This window comes from Centroberyx affinis, unplaced genomic scaffold (genome assembly GCF_046629955.1).
Source record: "Centroberyx affinis isolate AG114_WGS23_722 - 3 ecotype Tasmania unplaced genomic scaffold, CSIRO-AGI_Caff_v1 ptg005058l_1, whole genome shotgun sequence".
NCBI lineage: Eukaryota > Metazoa > Chordata > Actinopteri > Beryciformes > Berycidae > Centroberyx > Centroberyx affinis.
This window is the reverse complement of record NW_027282495.1, coordinates 4,398-24,287: the sequence shown is the minus strand read 5'-3', so window position 1 is coordinate 24,287 and position 19,890 is coordinate 4,398. Positions and strand designations below refer to the sequence as shown.

General features: G+C 38.8%; 2 protein-coding genes across 2 annotated transcripts; one reads left to right on the top strand and one right to left on the bottom strand.

The window, feature by feature from the left end:
- Window positions 1–1,399: 1,399 nt before the first annotated feature.
- On the top strand, window positions 1,400–11,343 carry tspan13b (tetraspanin 13b). The gene is made up of 6 exons (XM_071545803.1): window positions 1,400–1,462; window positions 4,071–4,238; window positions 5,841–5,921; window positions 8,193–8,306; window positions 9,068–9,202; window positions 10,521–11,343. The coding sequence occupies exons 1-6, from the start codon at window positions 1,400–1,402 to the stop codon at window positions 10,593–10,595; spliced, it is 636 nt and encodes a 211-aa protein (XP_071401904.1). The 3' UTR covers window positions 10,596–11,343.
- A 3,171-nt stretch (window positions 11,344–14,514) lies between these two features.
- Window positions 14,515–18,545, bottom strand: agr2 (anterior gradient 2). The gene is made up of 8 exons (XM_071545801.1): window positions 18,473–18,545; window positions 17,723–17,853; window positions 17,552–17,615; window positions 16,871–16,923; window positions 16,426–16,502; window positions 16,093–16,156; window positions 14,870–14,953; window positions 14,515–14,778 (listed from the first exon to the last, which is right to left on the bottom strand). The coding sequence occupies exons 2-8, from the start codon at window positions 17,838–17,840 to the stop codon at window positions 14,729–14,731; spliced, it is 510 nt and encodes a 169-aa protein (XP_071401902.1). The 5' UTR covers window positions 17,841–17,853; window positions 18,473–18,545; the 3' UTR covers window positions 14,515–14,728.
- Between the last annotated feature and the right edge of the window lie 1,345 nt (window positions 18,546–19,890).

Below are 19,890 nucleotides of genomic sequence, written 5' to 3'. Positions count from 1 at the left end.
CAGGCCATTTGTAATTTAAAATGCCTTACATTCCTTGAACACTGTTTCCTTGTGTGTGTTTGTGTGTCGAGGACAGGCCTGCTGACCTAGAAAGGATTGTGTTCTCCTAAACCCAAACAGGCTGATGAATCATAAATGAAGTGGCAGAGTAACATGAGAAAGGAATCACATGAATCACCAAAACACTAACCCAGCATCAAATGTCAAATCTCACTAAGAGATCAATTATGTAAATGTAATCAATTATATTTAAAGTGAAACGGGTGTCTGGGTTCTTTGGAAACGCAGACAAAGCCGACCGGTTTTTCTTATTTCCCTGTTATCTGTAGGAAATAACAGGACGACCCCGTAGCCAATCAGGGGGCTGGATGTTCCGGAGAAGCGTCCTCATTGGGTCACATGCCGAGCTGACGTCGAGTTAACAGAGGTGACTCGACCCACACCGGCAGCCACGCATTGCTGCCTTCAAAATAAAAGTGTAAAATTGTCACCTGGGGAAAAAAAAAAGGTATTGGGGGTTACAGGCATCAATTCTGCATTTCATGTCACTGATGAAAGCAGATGAAACAGATGCTAAAAAGATCATACTGGATATGGTGTATGATATTTCCTGATGAGAGAGTGCTTTAAAGATGGGTAAATTCAAGGCTTAAAAATGATATTAGATGATTTAAACATAAAAACTACCAGAAAAACTGGGGATATTTGTACTATGGAAAATCCATTTAGTCATTGGCAATTTTTTTTTTTAATGAAGGTTTGCATAAAAATAGCTGTAGTGAGAGAAAGAAAAAACTAGGCCTAATCGTACATTTTTCATTCTTTTTTTTTCTTCGTCTCAGTATTACTTTATTATTTTCCAAACCCTTATAATGATTACTTCATTTTTTCATACTTTTCATTCATACATTCCTACTTAACTCAATCAAGTTTTGAAATTGCTGTTTGTTAAATTAAATTGAATTGAATTAAATTAATAAATTAAATTATTGTTCTATTCTTTGCTGTAGCCATCCTGCTACTATTGGCTGATTCCCCACTGAGGATCAATAACGTTTCATCTGATTATATCTTATCTTACAAATGGGACCTTCGCTACTCGGCGCCAAGTCGGCCATAAAAACACACCACCTCTTAAGCGACAAGTTTTATGCTTTTATTTTGAAAGGCCAATCTCCTAACTTCCTTTATAATCGTGTCTTACTCTGTCCAGCTTGACGCGTCTCCAACCTCCGTCCTTCTCAATTAGACCTGCAACTGGGCGACCATCTATTCCACTAGGAAAGCGCAAATTAACGCTTTAGCCGGGTTTTGTTCTTTTTAGATTTGATTTCGGGCCTCCGGGATTTATTCTACACTCCGGATCTCGTGGATTTATTGCATTTATTCAGTCACCGAGATGGGTTGCGCCGGTTTCACCTGCTCCAAACACTCCCTGTGTGCGCTCAACATCCTCTATGTTGTGAGTATTCATACCAGAATGTACCATATGGATTATTGTGGTGCCGCTTATACAAATGGATTCTGTGTTTTTTTTTTCCCCCATCCTGTGAGTGTGAATCCAGAGTAGGAAGCATTAGGTTGTTAACAACACAGTGGTGAGGTCAGACTCTGCTTTTTTTTTTTTTTTTTTTTTTTTTATCAATTATTCACACTGGTACCTTGTCTGCAAATTAGATGCACAATGTACCATATGATCAAATAAATACTAACGACCAATAAAACCAATAAAAAGCCTAATCCAATTTCTTCTTAAAGGTGGAATATTATTCATAATCTAGGCTTTCAAATGCCATTCCAACCCCAGCACCCGTTTTATAACAATGCAGAGGACGTCCTGTGTGTTCAGCTTTGCCTTCCAGTGCTGATATCTCTTATCTCAACTTATACCCTACTACAGCAGCTGTGTGTGGTGTAGTATGATACATAGGGCCTTAAAAATGGCCACTACATGGAATGCTTGTCATAATATTAAAAAATTGAATGACAGTAAAAGCCTGTTCCAGTGACCTGATCTGAAATTTGAAAAATTTTTGGGGTAAATTCAGGCGTTAAATCATATTAAATGGTGTCAGACTGATGGGTTTTTAATGGATAAATGGATGCTTTTTCTTTTGTCCTTATTGGCTGTTGTTTCCCTTATCATGATCACCAACTGCAAGTCAGAGTTCACCTCCCAGATGTGTTGAAAGCGACACTTCCCTTTGCAGAATGACGCGGTTTGCAATGCGCTAAACAGCCGGAGGCGTACTCGCTGGTCTGGGTTCAGGTGTTGGTTTCCTCGGGGCCGTGCGCGCCTGAGTCACTCTGGGTTTTATTACACGGCATGACTGACTGCTGGGATAGTTGGTGGTCAACGTCCACTGTCTGACATAATAATATCGCTCTTTGGACCCAGGACACTTCTTCTTCTTGTTGTCATTGCTCCTCTAGGTATAGGAGATAAACCCAATTCAGCTTTATTGTAGGTGTTGTTTGTCCAACGTGGGGCCCGGGGACCAGCAGGGGTCCTTGAGGGCGTTCCAGGGGGTCCCCAGCAAATTGATGAATTATTAAACTTCACCATTATTTCATTTACAAGAAGTTAACACAATTAGAGAATGTAGAAGAATGACTGTTTTGATCATAGTTTCTCTGTTATCTCTCTACCTACAATACAGATAGTCATGGGATTCTGGACAAAATCATATCTAACAATAAAAATATTCTCAGATTTGGGTCTGAGAGACAAAATCTCATCAAATGGGGGTCCGTGGCGCTGATGTGGACAAAATTAGGGTCCTTGATATGAAAGAGGTTGAGAATCACTGCACTATAGGGTTCGACCCTATAGGTTTGGAGGGGTTGAATTTAAACTGCTCATAGACAATATTTTGACCATTTTCATGCCAAAACATCTCAAAAATTCCAATTATTCAGTGTTTCCCCCAGGATTTTATTTTTGTCAGTGAAAAGCCTCTAAAACAGCATTTAGACCAGTGGTTCTCAACGTGGGGTCTGGGGACCACCAGGGGTCCTTGAAGGGGTTCCAGGGGGTCCCCAGCAAAATGATGTATTGTTAAACTTCACCATTATTTCATTTACAAGAAGTGAACACAGAAGAACACAATTAGAGAATGTTTTGATCATAGTTTCTCTGTTATCTCACCACCTACAATACAGATAGTCATGGAATTCTGGACAAAATCATAGCTAACAATAAGATTAGATTAGATGTTCTTTATTGTCCACAAGGGAAATTCATTTTGTTCAGGTCTGTATCATACTAACAGACAAGACAGTAAATATATCAAGTAAGTAAATAACATCACAGTAAAAAAGACGCCACAGTAAAAGACAGGAGGTATGTATTGTAACAATGGTAACAAATTCACAGATTTGGGTCTGAGAAACACAATCTCATCAAATGGGGGTCCTTGATATGAAAAAGGTTGAGAATCACTGATTTAGACCATCTTAGGACACTGAAACTCTCCATTGAAACCAAGAATGATAATAGTAATACTACTACTAGTATTACCATTATTACTACTACTACTGCTACTACTAGCCTACTAGCCTACTAACATACCAGGGATGGGACGATATATAGAAATTCAATATATCGCAATACAAAACGGTGACAATAGGTGTTGTGGGGCAGAAAAAGTTAGCGTGATATTAGCTCCATTTTATTCTGCTGTAGTAACCACAAATGAGACAGCTTGACCATCACAATTTCACAAACTCTCCATTGAAATTATATTATTTACACTTATTTACACACGTTTACATTCTCAATGCTAGAAAGATTTGTGGCTCAGAAATAAACATAATTTTGTACAGTCAGACTTTGTTGTCATTGAACTTTTATTACATGGTATCGTGGTTGTATTGAATCGTGAACCTCATATCGCGTATTGAATCGTGAGATAAGGGTATCATCCCATCCCTATAATATACCATATACTTGTGTGGAATCAACATGTCTTGTTAGAATCAGTTCAGGTTAATCATATCTTATCATGTCTGACCCTCTTTTTACACTGTCACTAGAGTTCAGTTTCTACTGTCTGCTGTCTGTGTTGCAGATGGTGAGTCTGCTGATGATCGGCATCGCGGCGTGGGGGAAGTGGTTCGGCCTGGTCTCCAGCTTCCAGGTGGTGGGCGGCGTCATCGGCGTGGGCGTCTTCCTCTTCTTCGTGGCCCTGGCCGGCCTCATCGGGGCCATGAAGCACCACCAGGTCCTGCTCTTCTTCGTATCCTTTAAGCCAGCCGCCCCGCTAGGCTGCGACCTCACCTAAAGGTTACTCTGTGGTACAGTAGCAGGTAGGGATGGGACGATATATCGAAATTCAATATATCGCGATACAAAAATGTGACAGTACGTATCGTGGGGCAGAGAAATAAATTGCGATGTTAGCTCCATTTTTAAATTGTGGCTCAGAAATAAACATAATCCTGCACAGTCAGAGAACTTTTATTTATGACATTGTCTCATGGTTGTATTGAATCATGAACCCCATATTGCGTATCGAATCATATTGTGAGATAAGCATATCGTCCCATCCCTAGCAGTAGGTGATCTATTGATCCGCATGATTCAAAGTGTTTAATGTAATAGAGCAGATATGGATTATGTGATTATAATGCAGGCTTATGTATTATACATGATTAATTGTGGCTACGTCCAGCAGAAGAGCATGTTTTGTAGCTGTGTGTTGTGATGTAGTGACAGTACAAACATGAAAAAACACAACTTCACATGAATGTGATTCATGATTTATGACTAAAATGGTTTTAAAAAGTCCACAAGAATGTATTCTGTATATACATATTTTGGTAACACTTTACAATAAGTGTCACTAAGTTAAGGGTTAGTTAATGCTTAATAAGCATTAACTAACCTAACCCTTAATTAACAGTTAACTAATTAACTTATTTAATAGTTTATAAAGATGACTATTAAAGAATGTATAAATGAATACCTTAGTTAACATGAACACCATTAGTAAATGATTACCAGACACATTAGTTAACTGTTAACTTAGTGACCCTTATTGTAAAGTGTTACCCATATTTTGTATATAGATATTTGTCTTATAGCTTTTAAGATGACATTCATATTTTCTGACAAGATTTAAGACTTACCACCCAGAAAATGAAGTGCTGCAACCTTATAAAATATTTAAATAGTGCACTTTCACTGCATTTACCACTACTGAAAACCTAAAGACATCAGCTACTGCAGTGTCCAAAAGGCAAATATCTAACTGATTATGAATTGTATTGAGAAAATTCACCTTTTTATTGCAGTTTTGTTCTCTTTATGTATTCAGATGGTTGTGCCACCTGTAATTTTTGAAATTTGGAACACCAAACCTCAAAAAATGAATTGCATTCCAATAAAATGAATATTATTGAATAATTAGATATAACACACGTTGATTTTTTTGAAAAATAAGTAATTTAATGCAGGTCATGTCACTGATCCAACAACCCTAACCTACTATACCCTCTTCACTGTAGTGTTGTGGAAAATTCATGTTGCTTTTCCATTCATGTGTGCGTGTGCAATAGGATACGTGAGACCAGCATCGTATTTCACACTGTAGCCGACTGTGCGCACATAGCAGTCGCCCCTCTGTCCAAAGCCTTAGGAACTACAGTCAGAGGCATTCATGCTTTTTATCCAAGTATCACACCTTTAGTCTCGAAATGTACCTAACTTGAATGGTCATAAACTGTACGATATTCAACTTTCCATGCAGTATTTGTAAAAAGAAAAATGCATGTGTGCCTATTTGTTGATGGTGTTCAGATGTGTATATTCGGTGGTGTTCCTTGACAGTGAAGCCCAGTACATGATCATCTTGTTCATGGTGTTTATCGTCCAGTTCTCTGTTTCTAGCGCCTGTTTGGCCATCAACAGAGAGCAGCAGGTAGGAAAACCCTCAACTTCTCTACTAATCCAGCGTTCTTAAAGGAAAAATCCCTAAAACACTTCAACAGCTATTGGTGATGTACCTTGCATTTCTGGTTCCATGCTGTTTGTTTGTTTGTTTATTTAGATCCCCATTAGCTACTGTATTGTAACTGTAGCTACTCTTCCTGGGGTCTCCATTAGCATTTTTAACAATACTTCAATAACAGAAAATACATCAATACACATCTGTAACATTCATTCTCACAATAAGACTCAATACATAACACAACCACTAAGACACACAACAACAAACACCAACTCAAAGCCTGTCTAATACATACGATAGCTCGATATAATCATTTCATCTCTTGAGTAATTGAGAAAAAGAAATCACTTAGCAACTCATCCACTAAATCACAAATAAAAGTGGGATGGATAGATCAAAAACAAAGTCATATAATATTCTACGCTATTCCTTGTGTAAACAAATACAATCATTTACTTTCTGAAATCAAAAAACTTGGTAATGAATTCCATGCCACCATTGCTCGATACTGAACTGTTCTCTGTATTAAAGTAGTTCTACACGTATTTTGATGTATTTTGCTTCTTCCCATGGAAAACTGGCCAAACATAGACAACATGACATCACATTGAGATATTTCCAGCAGCTACAATGAAGTTTGATAACAGAAAATGTTTCAGCGATCTAAAACGTCAATGGTAAACGTCAGGTTTTGGTGTCAGCACGTCCGAATCAAAGAGCGAGGGCTTCTTTCTACACAGATGTCTAGATTTTGCAATCATACAGGGAGAAATCCATCGTAGAAGAGGTAGAGAGACCAATTTCCCCATCCACAGGAGCCTCAACAGGCCAGAATGCAATGCAGCCACAAGACGTGATGTGTTTTCAGTAAGGGGAGCAGCTGCAATCTTTGACACGAATAATCCACAGCTGAATGATCGCACTTTCAAGCTATTTATACGGCGACCGTTGATTGAAAGCAACAAGTTCACGCACCCTCTCTTGTCGAAAGGCATTCTGGGAAATGTAGAAAATCACTAGCTGAAGTAGAAGTAGATACAGGTTATGGGAAAGAAGGTACACCAAAAAAAACAAAAATCGCTTCATCACAAAATAACTCCTGGAATGCTTTAAACATCGCAGACTGATGATATTTAACAGGGTAAAAGCATCCAAGGGGGTGTCAGAAGACCAATATGAATAATACATTAGCCAGCATTTCAAGAAATGAATCGGAATAGTTAAACGCCTTCAAAAGCCTCAGTTCACTACTGGGAACCTTGTCCATGGAATGCTCAATATCAGCTTTCTTTCTCAGTAAGTTAATTTGCGAGCTGTAATGAAGTGGCAGAGATTTGTGGTCACTTTAGAAAGCTCTGAGGACCTGGAGAGTTATTATTTCAGAGCTTCGAGGAGTTCTGCGCTGCACCCTGTTGCTTCTGCCGGCCGGTATTTCCAGAAACTCTCGACCTCTGAGTTAAAATCGCTCTCTGATTCAGCCTCTCATCGCAGTGTTGGAGTAGTGGACAAGGATTAGACTGGATGAGGTCATTCCGTGCGGGTCTTGCAAGCCGGCTTCCCTGATATTGACATGCTTAAAGGTGCTATGAGTATCATTTTGACATCCATAAATAATTAGATCATTCATTTAGAGACATTAGTATGAATACTGTAAACAAACGAGACCATCACTGAGAAGATTGGCAGCCTCTACCTGATTCTACACTGCATTTTACATTGTGAGCCACCGGGTCAGATTTGGCGGGAAAATCTGCTGGATTGCTTTACGGCACAAAACAGGAAGAGGGCGCTGTTCTTCCAGAGCAAACAGAGCCAAAGCTTTCAGAGTTTACGGTACTGGCAGATGGTTGAAAGAGAGAAAGGCCGATGGATAAATCACTTCCAACATGTTTATCCTCTTCAGGGAAGAGGAGGGAGGACAGGAGGCAACAGGGTTTATGGGAAATGTAGTCTTAATTTGGAGAAACACCAGCACTAACAATACCGCTGACATGTGATGGAGGCTACCATTTGTCTCCACCATGATCTCATTTGTTTATGGTAATCATACCAAGGTATCACAACTAATCTGACAATAATATATCGGTGTTTAAATATGCTACACATAGCACCTTTAATCCTAAATGGAATGCATCTTTACTTGGGTCTCAGTTGGAGGCATATCGTTTCTAAATGACTCATCTAGGTCTTTGTTGCAGAGGGATTGTAGAAATGCTTGTTTCTCCTCTCCGTGTGTTGCAGAATCAGCTGTTGGAGGTTGGGTGGAATAACTCTCAGAGCACCCAGAGAGATGTGGAGAAAAGCCTCAACTGCTGTGGCTTCAAGCAGGTGGACGTCAACGGGACCTGTGACGCCGTATGTTTGGCATCGATGCTCCTATAGAAATGTTTTATTCAGGATGTCAGAATCGATTCATTTTCCATTAGTAAGTGTTAGGATCAGAGGTATGACCAAGTCAACTTTGCTCGAGTCCCAAGTCTTGAGGCACAAGTCTCAAGTCAAGTTCCAAGTCTAAATGTAGAACAGCAAGTCAAGTCAGAACAAATCAAGAGTCCAGTATCAATTTAATATCTTAAAGAAAACTATCTAGGACTCAATGCAATATGGTTTTAATAGGATAAAAACTTGGCAAGAGCATCATGAGTTTGATTTCTAGAATCAGTTTCAACTTCAATAAATTCAATCATTCCATACAAATTCAGAAAACAGAATTTAAATTCAGTCGTCTGCTGGAACAAATCTCATCACTTTCAACCTAAGTAATTTTGTCGAGGCTTTAAAAACTTTCAGTAGTCAAAGTCAAGTCCCAAGTCACCAGAACCCAAGTCAAGTCAAGTCTCAAGTATTTTCTTCATGCATCATCAAGTCTCAAGCAATTCAAATTATGACTCTAGTCTGACTCGAGTCCAAGTCATGTGACTCAGGTTTGGACCATGATTTGAAGAACCATAGTAACATGCAACTTTACAATAAATATGTAATAAATCAAACTGTATCACATCCATCATATTGGAGATGGACGCTGCCTGGACTATATCCCAATAAAAGACCAACATCGTCTGCATATATCAGCAAGCATATATCAACAGCATTTTGTCTGCTTGTCCTTGTGTAAGTCTTGTGTGTCTGGTCCTCTGCAGACCTGTTTCCCCAACCACTCGTGTACGCCATGTGCAGACAAGATCCAGGAACACGCCGGCGAGGTTCTTCGCTTCGTGGGTGGGATCGGACTCTTCTTCAGCTTCACAGAGGTCAGCCGTCAAACTGCAGCTCTTTACAACTGCTGAGGTGTATTAGAGGTCTGGAGTCCAGGTCTGAGTGGTTTCACAAGGCTACAGTTAAATTCATGCAGCTTTAACAATAGCTCAAGCTGAAGGTCAAGGTCAATAGCTCAAGGTTTGACCTACCTGAGGAACTCAGCTAGCTAAATCAGTACCATGTTAAATTTTAAGACTCATTTCTAGAGACGTACTTTTATGTGATGTTTATTTTAGGTTTATCTTTACTCCATATGTTGTGCTATTTCTTTTTATTTTCATGCGGGTGCTGGTTACGGTTAGGTTTGGGCAACTAGAACATCTTGGTTCAGGTTACGGAAAGGCATCATGGTTAAATAAGAAAAACTTCACACGTCACAGTAGAAATAATCTTGGTATGAGTTGGGAATCGAACCCAGGTCGTCGGAATTGAAGGCAAATGTTTACGCCCATCCCATTACAATGTCAGACTCCTTCCTGTTTCTGGCCTTGCCTTTCATGGAATCCTTTTGTGGCGGGAAAACATATTTCTCTCACTTTTCGTGTACGGAGCACATATTTGAGGAGATCAGGCTGTTGTAGTAGTAGCGGTAGTTGTAATAGTAGTAGTAGTAGCAGTAATAGGAATACTACTAATAGTAGTAGCAGTAATAGGAATACTAGTAATAGTAGTAGTAGTAGTAGTAGTAGTAGTAGTAGTAGTAGAAGTAGCAGTAGAAGTAGCCGTAGCTGTAGTAGTAGCAGCAGTAACAGTAGTAGTAGTAGCAGTAGCAGTAGCAGTAGTAGTTGCAGCAGTAATAGTAGTAGTAGTAGTAGTAGTAGTAGTAGTAGCAGTAGTAATAGCAGCAGTAATAGTAGTAGTAGTAGTAGTAGTAGTAGTAGTAGCAGCAGCAGTAATAGTAGTAGTAGTAGTAGCAGCAGTAATAGTAGTAGTAGTAGTAGTAGTAGTAGCAGCAGTAGTAGCAGCAGCAGTAGTATTAGTAGTAGTAGTAGCAGCAATAATAGTAGTAGTAGTAGTAGTAGTAGCAGCAGTAATAGTAGTAGTATTTAGTAGTAGTAGCAGTAGTAGTAGCAGCAGTAATAGTAGTAGCAGTAGCAGTAGTAGTAGCAGCAGTAATAGTAGTAGTAGTAGTAGTAGTATTAGTAGTAGTAGTAGCAGTAGTAGTAGTAGTAGTAGTAGCAGCAGTAATAGTAGTAGTATTAGCAGTAGTAGTAGTAGTAATAATGGTGGTAGTAGTATAATGATGTTTTACACTGAAAATTAGCAAGCCATTTGTGCTCCCAGTAGCTGACTCATGTCTCCTTGTTTCAGATCCTGGGAGTGTGGCTCACATATCGCTACAGGAACCAGAAGGATCCCAGAGCGAACCCCAGTGCCTTCCTGTGAGACGCCGCGCGCTTCGGGGCCCTTGGCACTGTCACCTCACCACTCCTATGGACGTTCTGTGGGCTTTAACTGTAAATACGAGAGTGACTTGTGTGTTTCCACCGATTGCTGCAGCAAACGTGTATGGTGTTATACTGTGAAGTGCTTGGTTTTCAAGAGTGAGGTGTGTTCTGAAAAAAAAAAAAAAAAAAAAATCAACCGTTGTATGTCAAGGATGCTGCATGGGCTTGGTGTCTGAAGCGAGGCACGTGTGGGCCGCCACAGCCACAACTCTCCTCCAGGATCTACATTTCTGCATCTAATGCATCCTTGTTGAGGTAAAGATGACTACTGCATAGGAAACCTGTAACACACTGAAACATGTATACAGTGAATTCGTACATTGTGCACTTGTGGGTGAAAAAGAGGGAATATTGTCTATAACAGTCTGCTGTATATTCCAAAACGTATTTATGCAGCCTGCTTGCTAATGTTGAACCTTACCACCCTGAACTGCTTTTAAGGTTGTTTTTTTTTGTCTTCATTCTTAATCTGAATTCTGCAAAACAGTCAATGCAATAATATCAGAAACGACTTCTCTGCATAATGAATTATGAGAGATTAAATTACTTTGACAGTGTTTGAAAGTACGATGCACGTGTGTAGATCTACCTTTGTATATTATAACCTCAGTGTGTTTGTCTGTGTGTGTGTGTGTGTGGGTGTGTGTGTGTGTGTGAGAGAGAGAGAAAGAGAGAGACAGTGTGTGTGTGTGTGCATAAGTGTCGATGGTCATTGCTATACCAGTTTGTCTTGCTTCTGGCAGTGTGTTTGGCCTTTTGCATGAATCCTGCAATGACGATTCTATAAACCACGTACCTGTCTGAGCCTTTGTACTGTAAAACACATTAAAACACTAATGTAAAAAAAATAATAAAAAAAACATTCTCTGCCTTTATTTCTTTGGTTTCTTTGCTCACTAAAATCAAGACTAGATCTGTGGTCTCCAGTCAGCAAACACAGCACAAATATGAACAAAAATCATCAGAAAAACATTAAATGTATGCTGTTTTTTCACTTTAAAGACCCTATCCTCTAATAATTTACATCAATTTGATACTATTTACTATGCTTTATACCAGTGGTTCTCAACGTGGGGTCCGGGGACCACCAGGGGTCCTTGAGGGGGTTCCAGGGGGTCCCCAGCAAAATGATGAATTGTTAAACTTCAGTATTAATTTATTTACAAGAAGTTAATACAATTAGAGAATGTAGAAGAATTATTATTTTGATCATAGTTTCTCTCTACCTACAATACAGATAGTCATGGAATTCTGGACAAAATCATTCCTGACAATAAAAAATATTCTCAAATTTGGGTTCAAGAGACAAAATCTCATCAAATGGGGGTTCTACTGTGGCTCTAATGTGGACTAAATTAGGGTCCTTGTTAAAAAAAAAGGTTGAGAATCACTGCTTTATACTCTGAATTTATGCCATTACGAACCAGTAATACCTTAAAACACCCTTACATTTTCATTAATTTACATGAATTCACCCTTTAATTAATGCAAAATCCCCTTAAAATTTATTATGGGAGTTATTAATGAAGGAGATCCCATAAACACCCCCTTAATCTTGACTCCTTACTTTGTAATTTAATGATAAATTCAGGGAGATAGGAATTTTCCATTCATTTCCACTTACTAGCCCTGTAAATCTGCACAAAAGGCATGAAAAATCCCTTTATTACTAGTGTCTCCCTGAATCAACCCATGAATAAACCCCTTATAAACCCATGATACTAACCTTATTTTTTTAAAGCTGTCATTTTTGATGGATAATTATGAGAAATTAAGGGCATTTCAGGGGTAAAATGAAGGGGTTTGGTTTCAGATTGACAGAAAGCGAATCCAGCTGGGTTTCCCCTCCTTTACATCCCCGTCTGACAAAAAAAAAATCACTGCAATCACACTGAATGGCGTCAACGAATGCATGTATTTGCTTTCAGGAGTGCCGATAGCGTGGATTCCCACAGAAGAGGAGGATGTTGGTCGAAGTCCTGACCAACCGGCGCCCGCCACGCTCTCTCCCGCCTGCTGAAAACCATTAGAGAGGACAATAGTTTCAGTGGAGCTTCGGTAACCCGGCAACAGGAAAAAAGCTTTCCAGCTCTTGGCAGCCTGGCCCCGCCCATCCAGGATGTTAACACTCAGCAGACACACACACACACACCTAACACCTAACCAAAGGGTTCGAACTCGCCTTTAATCATCAACTCAGTGTCTATAGATGTCTTGGTCAGTGTTTACCTGGCTAGAGATCAGCTTCAAAAACGCAGCCTCATGAGTGGTGATCTGTCATTATGAGTCAGGTATTCACTGAACTGATCATATAACAGCTGAATAAGAAACTCTTTGTTGGCTTACTGGCAGACGTCCCAGCATGCCTTACATTTGAGCGAAGACTCCAGAAGCTCTTTCTTCCTCTTGTTTGAAGAAAGTTGCAGGATAGACCTGTTACATGTGTATGGAAGTGAATCATAGGTCTATTTCTGAGAGACATTAACATAATAACCATGATAAAAATTGGTTGTCAAGGGGGGAAATAAGTGCTCTTGTTACTGTAATGGAGTAGCTTTTTTGTGTAACTTTTCACTTTTGACTTTAGTATTATAAATCACATCCATTACAGTGGAGCCCTTCACTGTAAAGCAGCCAGTCAGCTGAGAAGAGAAAAGGAATCTGGCTTAACTCAGATCACATCATGCGTGCAATTTAACTACTTTACTTAAGCTGATTTTTACACTAGTAATTTTACCTCTACTTAAACATAATGTCGTCAAAGTAATAGTATTTAAACTTGAGTTATTTTTGGTCCTTTTCCACTCCTGGTAGAAGTACTAGTAGTCAGTGGTGGAAGAAGTACTCTGATCCTTTACTTAAGTAAAAGTACCAATACAGCAATGTAAAAATACTCCATTACAAGTAAAAGTCCTGCATGAAAAATCCTACTTAAGTAAAAGTACATAAGTATTAGCAGCAAAATGTAGTTAAAGTATTAAAGTAAAAGTAGTGGTTTGGTCCCTCTGACTGATATTTTATTATATATGACATCATTAGATTATTAATACTGAAGCATCAGTGTGTAAGCAGCATGTTACTGTTGTAGCTGCTGGAGGTGGAGCTAGTTTGAAATACTTTATATACAGTTAGCTAGTTTAGTCCAGTGGTTCCCAACCTAGGGCTCGGGCCCCTCCAAAGGGTCACCGGATAAATCTGAGGGGTCGTGAGATGATTAATGGGAGAGGAAAGAAGAAAAAACAAAGTTCTGATACACAAATCTGTTTTCAGTTTTTGGACTTTTTCTCTAATCTTTGATTGTTGCTGAAATATTGGATCATTTGAACATTTATTGAAATGAAACCATGTGAGGTTTAGAGGGAAAAATCACTATTTGGTGGAGCTGTTAACAACTCATAGACATCTGAAATGTGACCCGACTACACACTGCTTTTTGGAAGACGTCAAAAGCCAAAAAGGTTGGAAACCACTGGTTTCATCTTTAACAATGTGTTGTATTTTAAAAGCTTGTTATATTATCCATTGTGTCAAATCTCCATCTGAAAAGTAACTAAAGCTGTCAAATAAATGTAGTGGAGTAGAAAGTACAATATTTCCCTCTGAAATGTAGTGGAGTGGAAGTATAAAGTAGCATCAAATGGAAATACTCAAGTAAAGTACAAGTACCTCAAAATTGTACTTAAGTACAGTACTTGAGTAAATGTACTTAGTTACTTTCCACCACTACTAGTAGTTGTAGCAAACTTCTGTTTAAGTGCTTTAATATTTTCCAGAATATATATTCTTCACGTCTGGTCTGAGTCAATACATTTCCCCTCCATTTCGCGGCAAAATAAAAAGTCAGAGTATCCACTGCGTATGAATGAACAGATCAACATTTATTAAAAAGACATGGGTGCGCAGCAATACATTAGATAATAAAGAAGCGGGTAGGGAATCCCATGAGGAAACGTTTCAAGTGAAAGTGAAAGACAGGAACTTTCCAGTGCGTAGTTTTCCATGTGTAAACTGTGGTGACAGCGCGTGAGGTCGGGGGCCACACGTCGAGCACGTGGCCCCGTCCCCCGGTGCTTACAGCTCAGTCTTCAGGAGCTTCTTAGCCTTCTCCATGTTGCTCAGCACTGCGGGTGGAAAGAGAACAAAAGAAACGTTTCATTCTATTGCAATTTTTTACGAACACGGATTTTACGAAACACGAACTCAGGGACTCACGGAGCTTGATGTCTGAAGGCTCGTAGGCGTACATGCGGTTGGAGTAGCGGCCCGTGATGTCGGCCCGCACCGTCATCGAGGGGTCTGAGGAGAGGGCGGGACAGGATGAGTGAGACATTTACGAGTTCAGCTTTCGACTCGGGTGCCGCGTTTGGAGCTCGACACCCTCGGTTGATGTAGCGGTAAGTTTTTTGAAAAATGTAAAAAAAAATCAGGGTGAAGGCTGATAAAACAGGTGGATTTTTAATATTCAAAATTTTCCTAGTGCAGCTTTAATTTAATATTCTGTTTTTTTTTTTTTGTCCGGACCCCAGGAGTAGCTGCTCGGTTCAAATAAACAAATGAATGTGTTCCTAATACAGTGATTATGGGTGCTATCATTGGCAAATGGAAACTGTTATGACTATTGTAACAACTTCCCATTCATGTAATAAATCATTAACATAATAAAAATTTGCACTTGATGCTGTAATACAGTGGTTCTCAACGTGGGGTCGGGGGACCACCAGGGGTCCTTTAAGGGGTTCCAAGGGGTCCCCAGCAAATTGATGAATTGTTAAACCTCACCATTATTTCATTTACAAGAAGTGAACACAATTAGAGAATGTAGAAGAATGACTGTTTTGATCATAGTTTCTCTGTTATCTCTCTACAATACAGATAGTCATGGAATTCTGGACAAAATCATATCTAACAATTAAAATATTCTCAGATTTGTGTCCAAGAGACAAAATCTCATCAAATGGGGGTCTGTGGCCCTAATGTGGACTGAATTAGGGGTCCTTGATATGAAAAAGGTTGAGAAACACTGCTGTAATAAACCTGTTAATGTCATAAATTTCCCATTAGTGAAATAAAGGTTACCCAATAACTGAACTGATAAAGGTCATAACAGTCAAAAGTCAGTATGCAACTGTCACCACTTCACACATTTGGTTAACTAAGATGCTTAAAAAGGGATGAGAATGTATGCACTTTGATGATTACATTATCAGTTATTACATTTTTGAAAACCTGTAAATGTAATAAAACCGACTAACAATTACGATGTTAACAGGAAAAAAAAAAAAAAGATCATTTATCATTAGATTATCGTTAGATCATTTATTACGTTAACAGGATTATTATACCATTAGCTACAAATTGCTATTATGTTAATGGTTTACTACATTAATGGGAAGTTATTAATAGTTATGCAGTGTTAACAGGTTGACATCTCTTACCAACGAAAATGATTCTGGGAACATACTGCCCATCAGGAGAGAGATGTTTGTCTGTGGTTTCATACTGTTGGTGAGAAAAAAATACTTCTGTTAATACTTTTTCAAGCACTTTAATTAGCAAGCTTAGATCATTGGATTACAGCCACAAGAAAGTATTGTGTTCATTAATGTTCATTAATCCCAGAGGCAGAGAGGAAAAAAATCCAAGGAATTTTGACTAGCATTGGGCAAACTGTCCTAAGGTAAAGGAATAGAAATCCCCTGGTGTTCCCCTTTAATAACACTCATTTTTACCCAGGAAGTCTGATAAGTCTGAAAAGTCCTGAGACCTACCACCAGATTGAGCATGATGAAGTCCTCGTCCACAATTCTCTGGATCTCCTTGTCCTCGGAAAAAGCCTTCTTCATCGCTGTGCAAGAAAAAGGATTTATTTATTTTTATTTATTTTTTTTAAGTCTCCTTCTCATTCCAGCATTTCTTAGCCACACACACAGTCAAGTCTCCTGCAGAGCCATACCAGGATGTCTTCAGTGATGTCACACCACATTGGCAAACAAAGACTGTTTGCTCTGCTGAACGGCATGTCAAAAGATATACTATTCAAACACTGAAAGAGCTCATTCAAACAGGTTTGGCTCTTCATTCGCCAGATTAGCTGTGACTGGAACTTCAGTTGGAACACATGAATTAGAAATGCACACATCTGCTGAAACAAAAAGATCTAATAGCAGATTGCTGGTTTTTACTTCACTTTACTACAATGAGGTGATGGCTTACCTATGCTGTGTGGGCAGTCTTCAAGGTGGAAGATGACCATCAGAGGCTTGTTCCTGTAGAAATAAATCAGTTACAGTTACTCAGTGCCTGGTGGAAAGTAACTAAGTACATTTACTTGAATACTGTACTTCAGTACAATTTTGAGGTACTTGTACTTTACTTGAGTATTACCATTTTATGCTACTTTATTATTATTGTACTTTTTACTCCACTACCTTTATTTGATAACTTAAGTTACTAGTTACTTTGCAGATTCAGATTATGAATACAAAATATAATCAACTAATAAATTGTGATGTATTATTATAGATTACTGTAAGCTACCCAGCAGTATATAAAGTAGTGGAAATCAGCCCCACCTTTTCCAGCTGCAACATTAAAGTGATGCTTACACATTAATGCATCAATAATTATAATTCAATAATATAATATATACTGTATTATTCTGAAATGGGCCATTCTGCATAATGAGTACTTTTACTTTTGTTGCTTTAAGTACATTTTGATGCGAATACTTTTGTACTTTTACTTAAGTAACATTTTGAATGCAGGACTTTTACTTGTAACAGAGTATTTTTATACTGTGGTATTTCTACTTTTACTTAAGTAAAAGATCTGAGTACTTCTTCCACCACTCTTTATCACCTCTAAAACAAGACTTTGAAATCCTATTCCACTTACTTTGACCTTGCCCAGTAGAGAGCCTCCTCATAGGTCTGAGCCCAGATGAGCTGATCGCCCCAACCTGGAGAGATGGACAGTAAAGATCAATGACAGACTGACACTCTCCTGCACTAAATCCACTTCACTCCGAGTCATTAGGCCACAGCAGTGCGGATCGTTCTTACGGACCTCTGGAGAGAGTCTGGGGGATCCTCTTGCCTCTCCTCGGGACGTTTTTCTCGGGTTTTCCCAGGGAGGAGGAGACGGCCACCAGGACCAGGAGGACTGACAACATCGCTTTGATCATCCTTACCAGCTTACTGGAACAAACACGAGAACAGGCAGAGGATGAGTTACCATTAGAACTGAGGCTGAGCGATCAAGGAAGGAACAGATTCAAAATAAAGTCACATTTGGCAAGGGTGGAAGGAACAAATTACATTTACAAGTCAGTAGTTTTGACTGATGTATCATACTTGGCTACATTTAAATCTCATCCATGACAAAAGTACACATTTTGTGGGCTTTCCATAAGCAGAAGCATCAGAAGCTGGCTAAATGTAATTGTGTTGCGCAAATTGTTAATTCATGCACTTTAAGTTTTTTTTGTTAAAAGAACCTAGTTTGAACTTTGTCTTCTCCTCCTTGTAGCATTGCATTCTTGTAGCATTCTCTTTTGTAAAAATAAATAAATAAAAATAAAAATACTACATTAATTTTACTATCCAGTAGGATAGCAATAGATTACATGACATTTGGTTATTTATTTGCATCTATATAGCATTTATGGACTGCACTGACAGATCTCTTTACAGATGGATATATATAAAAAAAAAAAAAAAAATGAACACACACACACACACAAGAAAAAGTTAAGATCCTGCAGTGTTAACAGAATAGGTGGAGAGTAAAGTGGCCTGTAAAGACCAGTTACCTTACCTGTTGTGACTGGTCGTTGAGTTTGAATGGACTGCAGCTACAGGACCGGCTGTAACTCCACTCTCACCTGCTTCCCATTTATACACCTGTTCACCTGGCGGACCCGCCCCCCCCCCCCCCCCCCCCCGCCCCCCCCCCACACCACCTCCCTGCCGGAATGCCTCAGGCAGCCAAGCCCCAGTACGTCATAACGAACTCCGTCCAAAAAAATATGCTAATATAACGTTTCCGTGCTTATCGCCAAACATACAACTTTCTGAATTGTTTGAATCCACTCTTCAATTCGGCTTACATACAATACACCAAGCAGCACTTACTACAATAAAAGTTCGACTTTGAGAATTCATTCGCCGCTTATTGCCACGATCTTCTGCTAAAATACACACGGTGGAGGGCGGTAGCTAGCAGCATGAAACTGTTGTAACAGCTGATATTTTATTGAAATAAAGTGCTACTTGGTGTATCATATATATGCCGAAAATCCCAAAAGAAGCTATTCATTTGCTACATGTCTTTCCTCGTGTTTTACAAGCTATGTACGTTTCCCGATAAGCAAGGAAACATTAAAGTACAACAATTTTGAATGGAATTTGGTTTGCCGCTCTCACCATACAAGTGAGAACTGCTCTATCCGTGCCCAAGGACGTTTAGTTTTACATCTCTTCCTTTTGACGATAAAAGCATGTGATTGGGTTTTCAATTATTTTATATTACATTGACATCTCATACCGTTTGGACAGTGAGCTAGTTAATAAATAAAGTTTTATTCATATTTTAAGGAACACGGGAACATGTGTAGGCCTAACTGACGTATCATAGTGGGATGCTTGGCTCGGGTCCAAGGACAAGTCAGCATTAAACTTGGGGAATGTGATCTGAGGCTTGAGTGATTGGCTCAGGTGAACTAGGCGCAGCTGAATGTGTCATTAATACAAAGTCAACACATGGATTCAGTGCAGATTAGGACTGAATGCTGTTTGATGTGTAGACATGATGGGAGTGGATACTCAGGGAAATCAATATAAACTATTGCATGTTCATATGTTCAAATGAGTGAAGTTCTGTCATTTTCTGGTTGGAATGAGTTGTCATATCTTAAAGCTGTATTTCATTTCCTTTGTAAGACATATTTCCATATTTTTAGTACAGTTATGATTAAATTGTAAAAGTATAGTAAAAAGTATAAGCAATTAACAGAATGAGGACAAACAACAGCACTGCTCTTCATTCAGTTTCAGTTTTTATTCATTCATTTATTTATTTATGATTTTTATTGGTAACACTTTACAATAAGGGTCACTAAGTTAAGGGTTAGTTAATGCTTAATTAACAGCTAACTAATGTGTAATTTACTAATGGTGTTCATGTTAACTAAGGTATTAATTTATACATTATTTAATAGTTTATAAAGATGACTA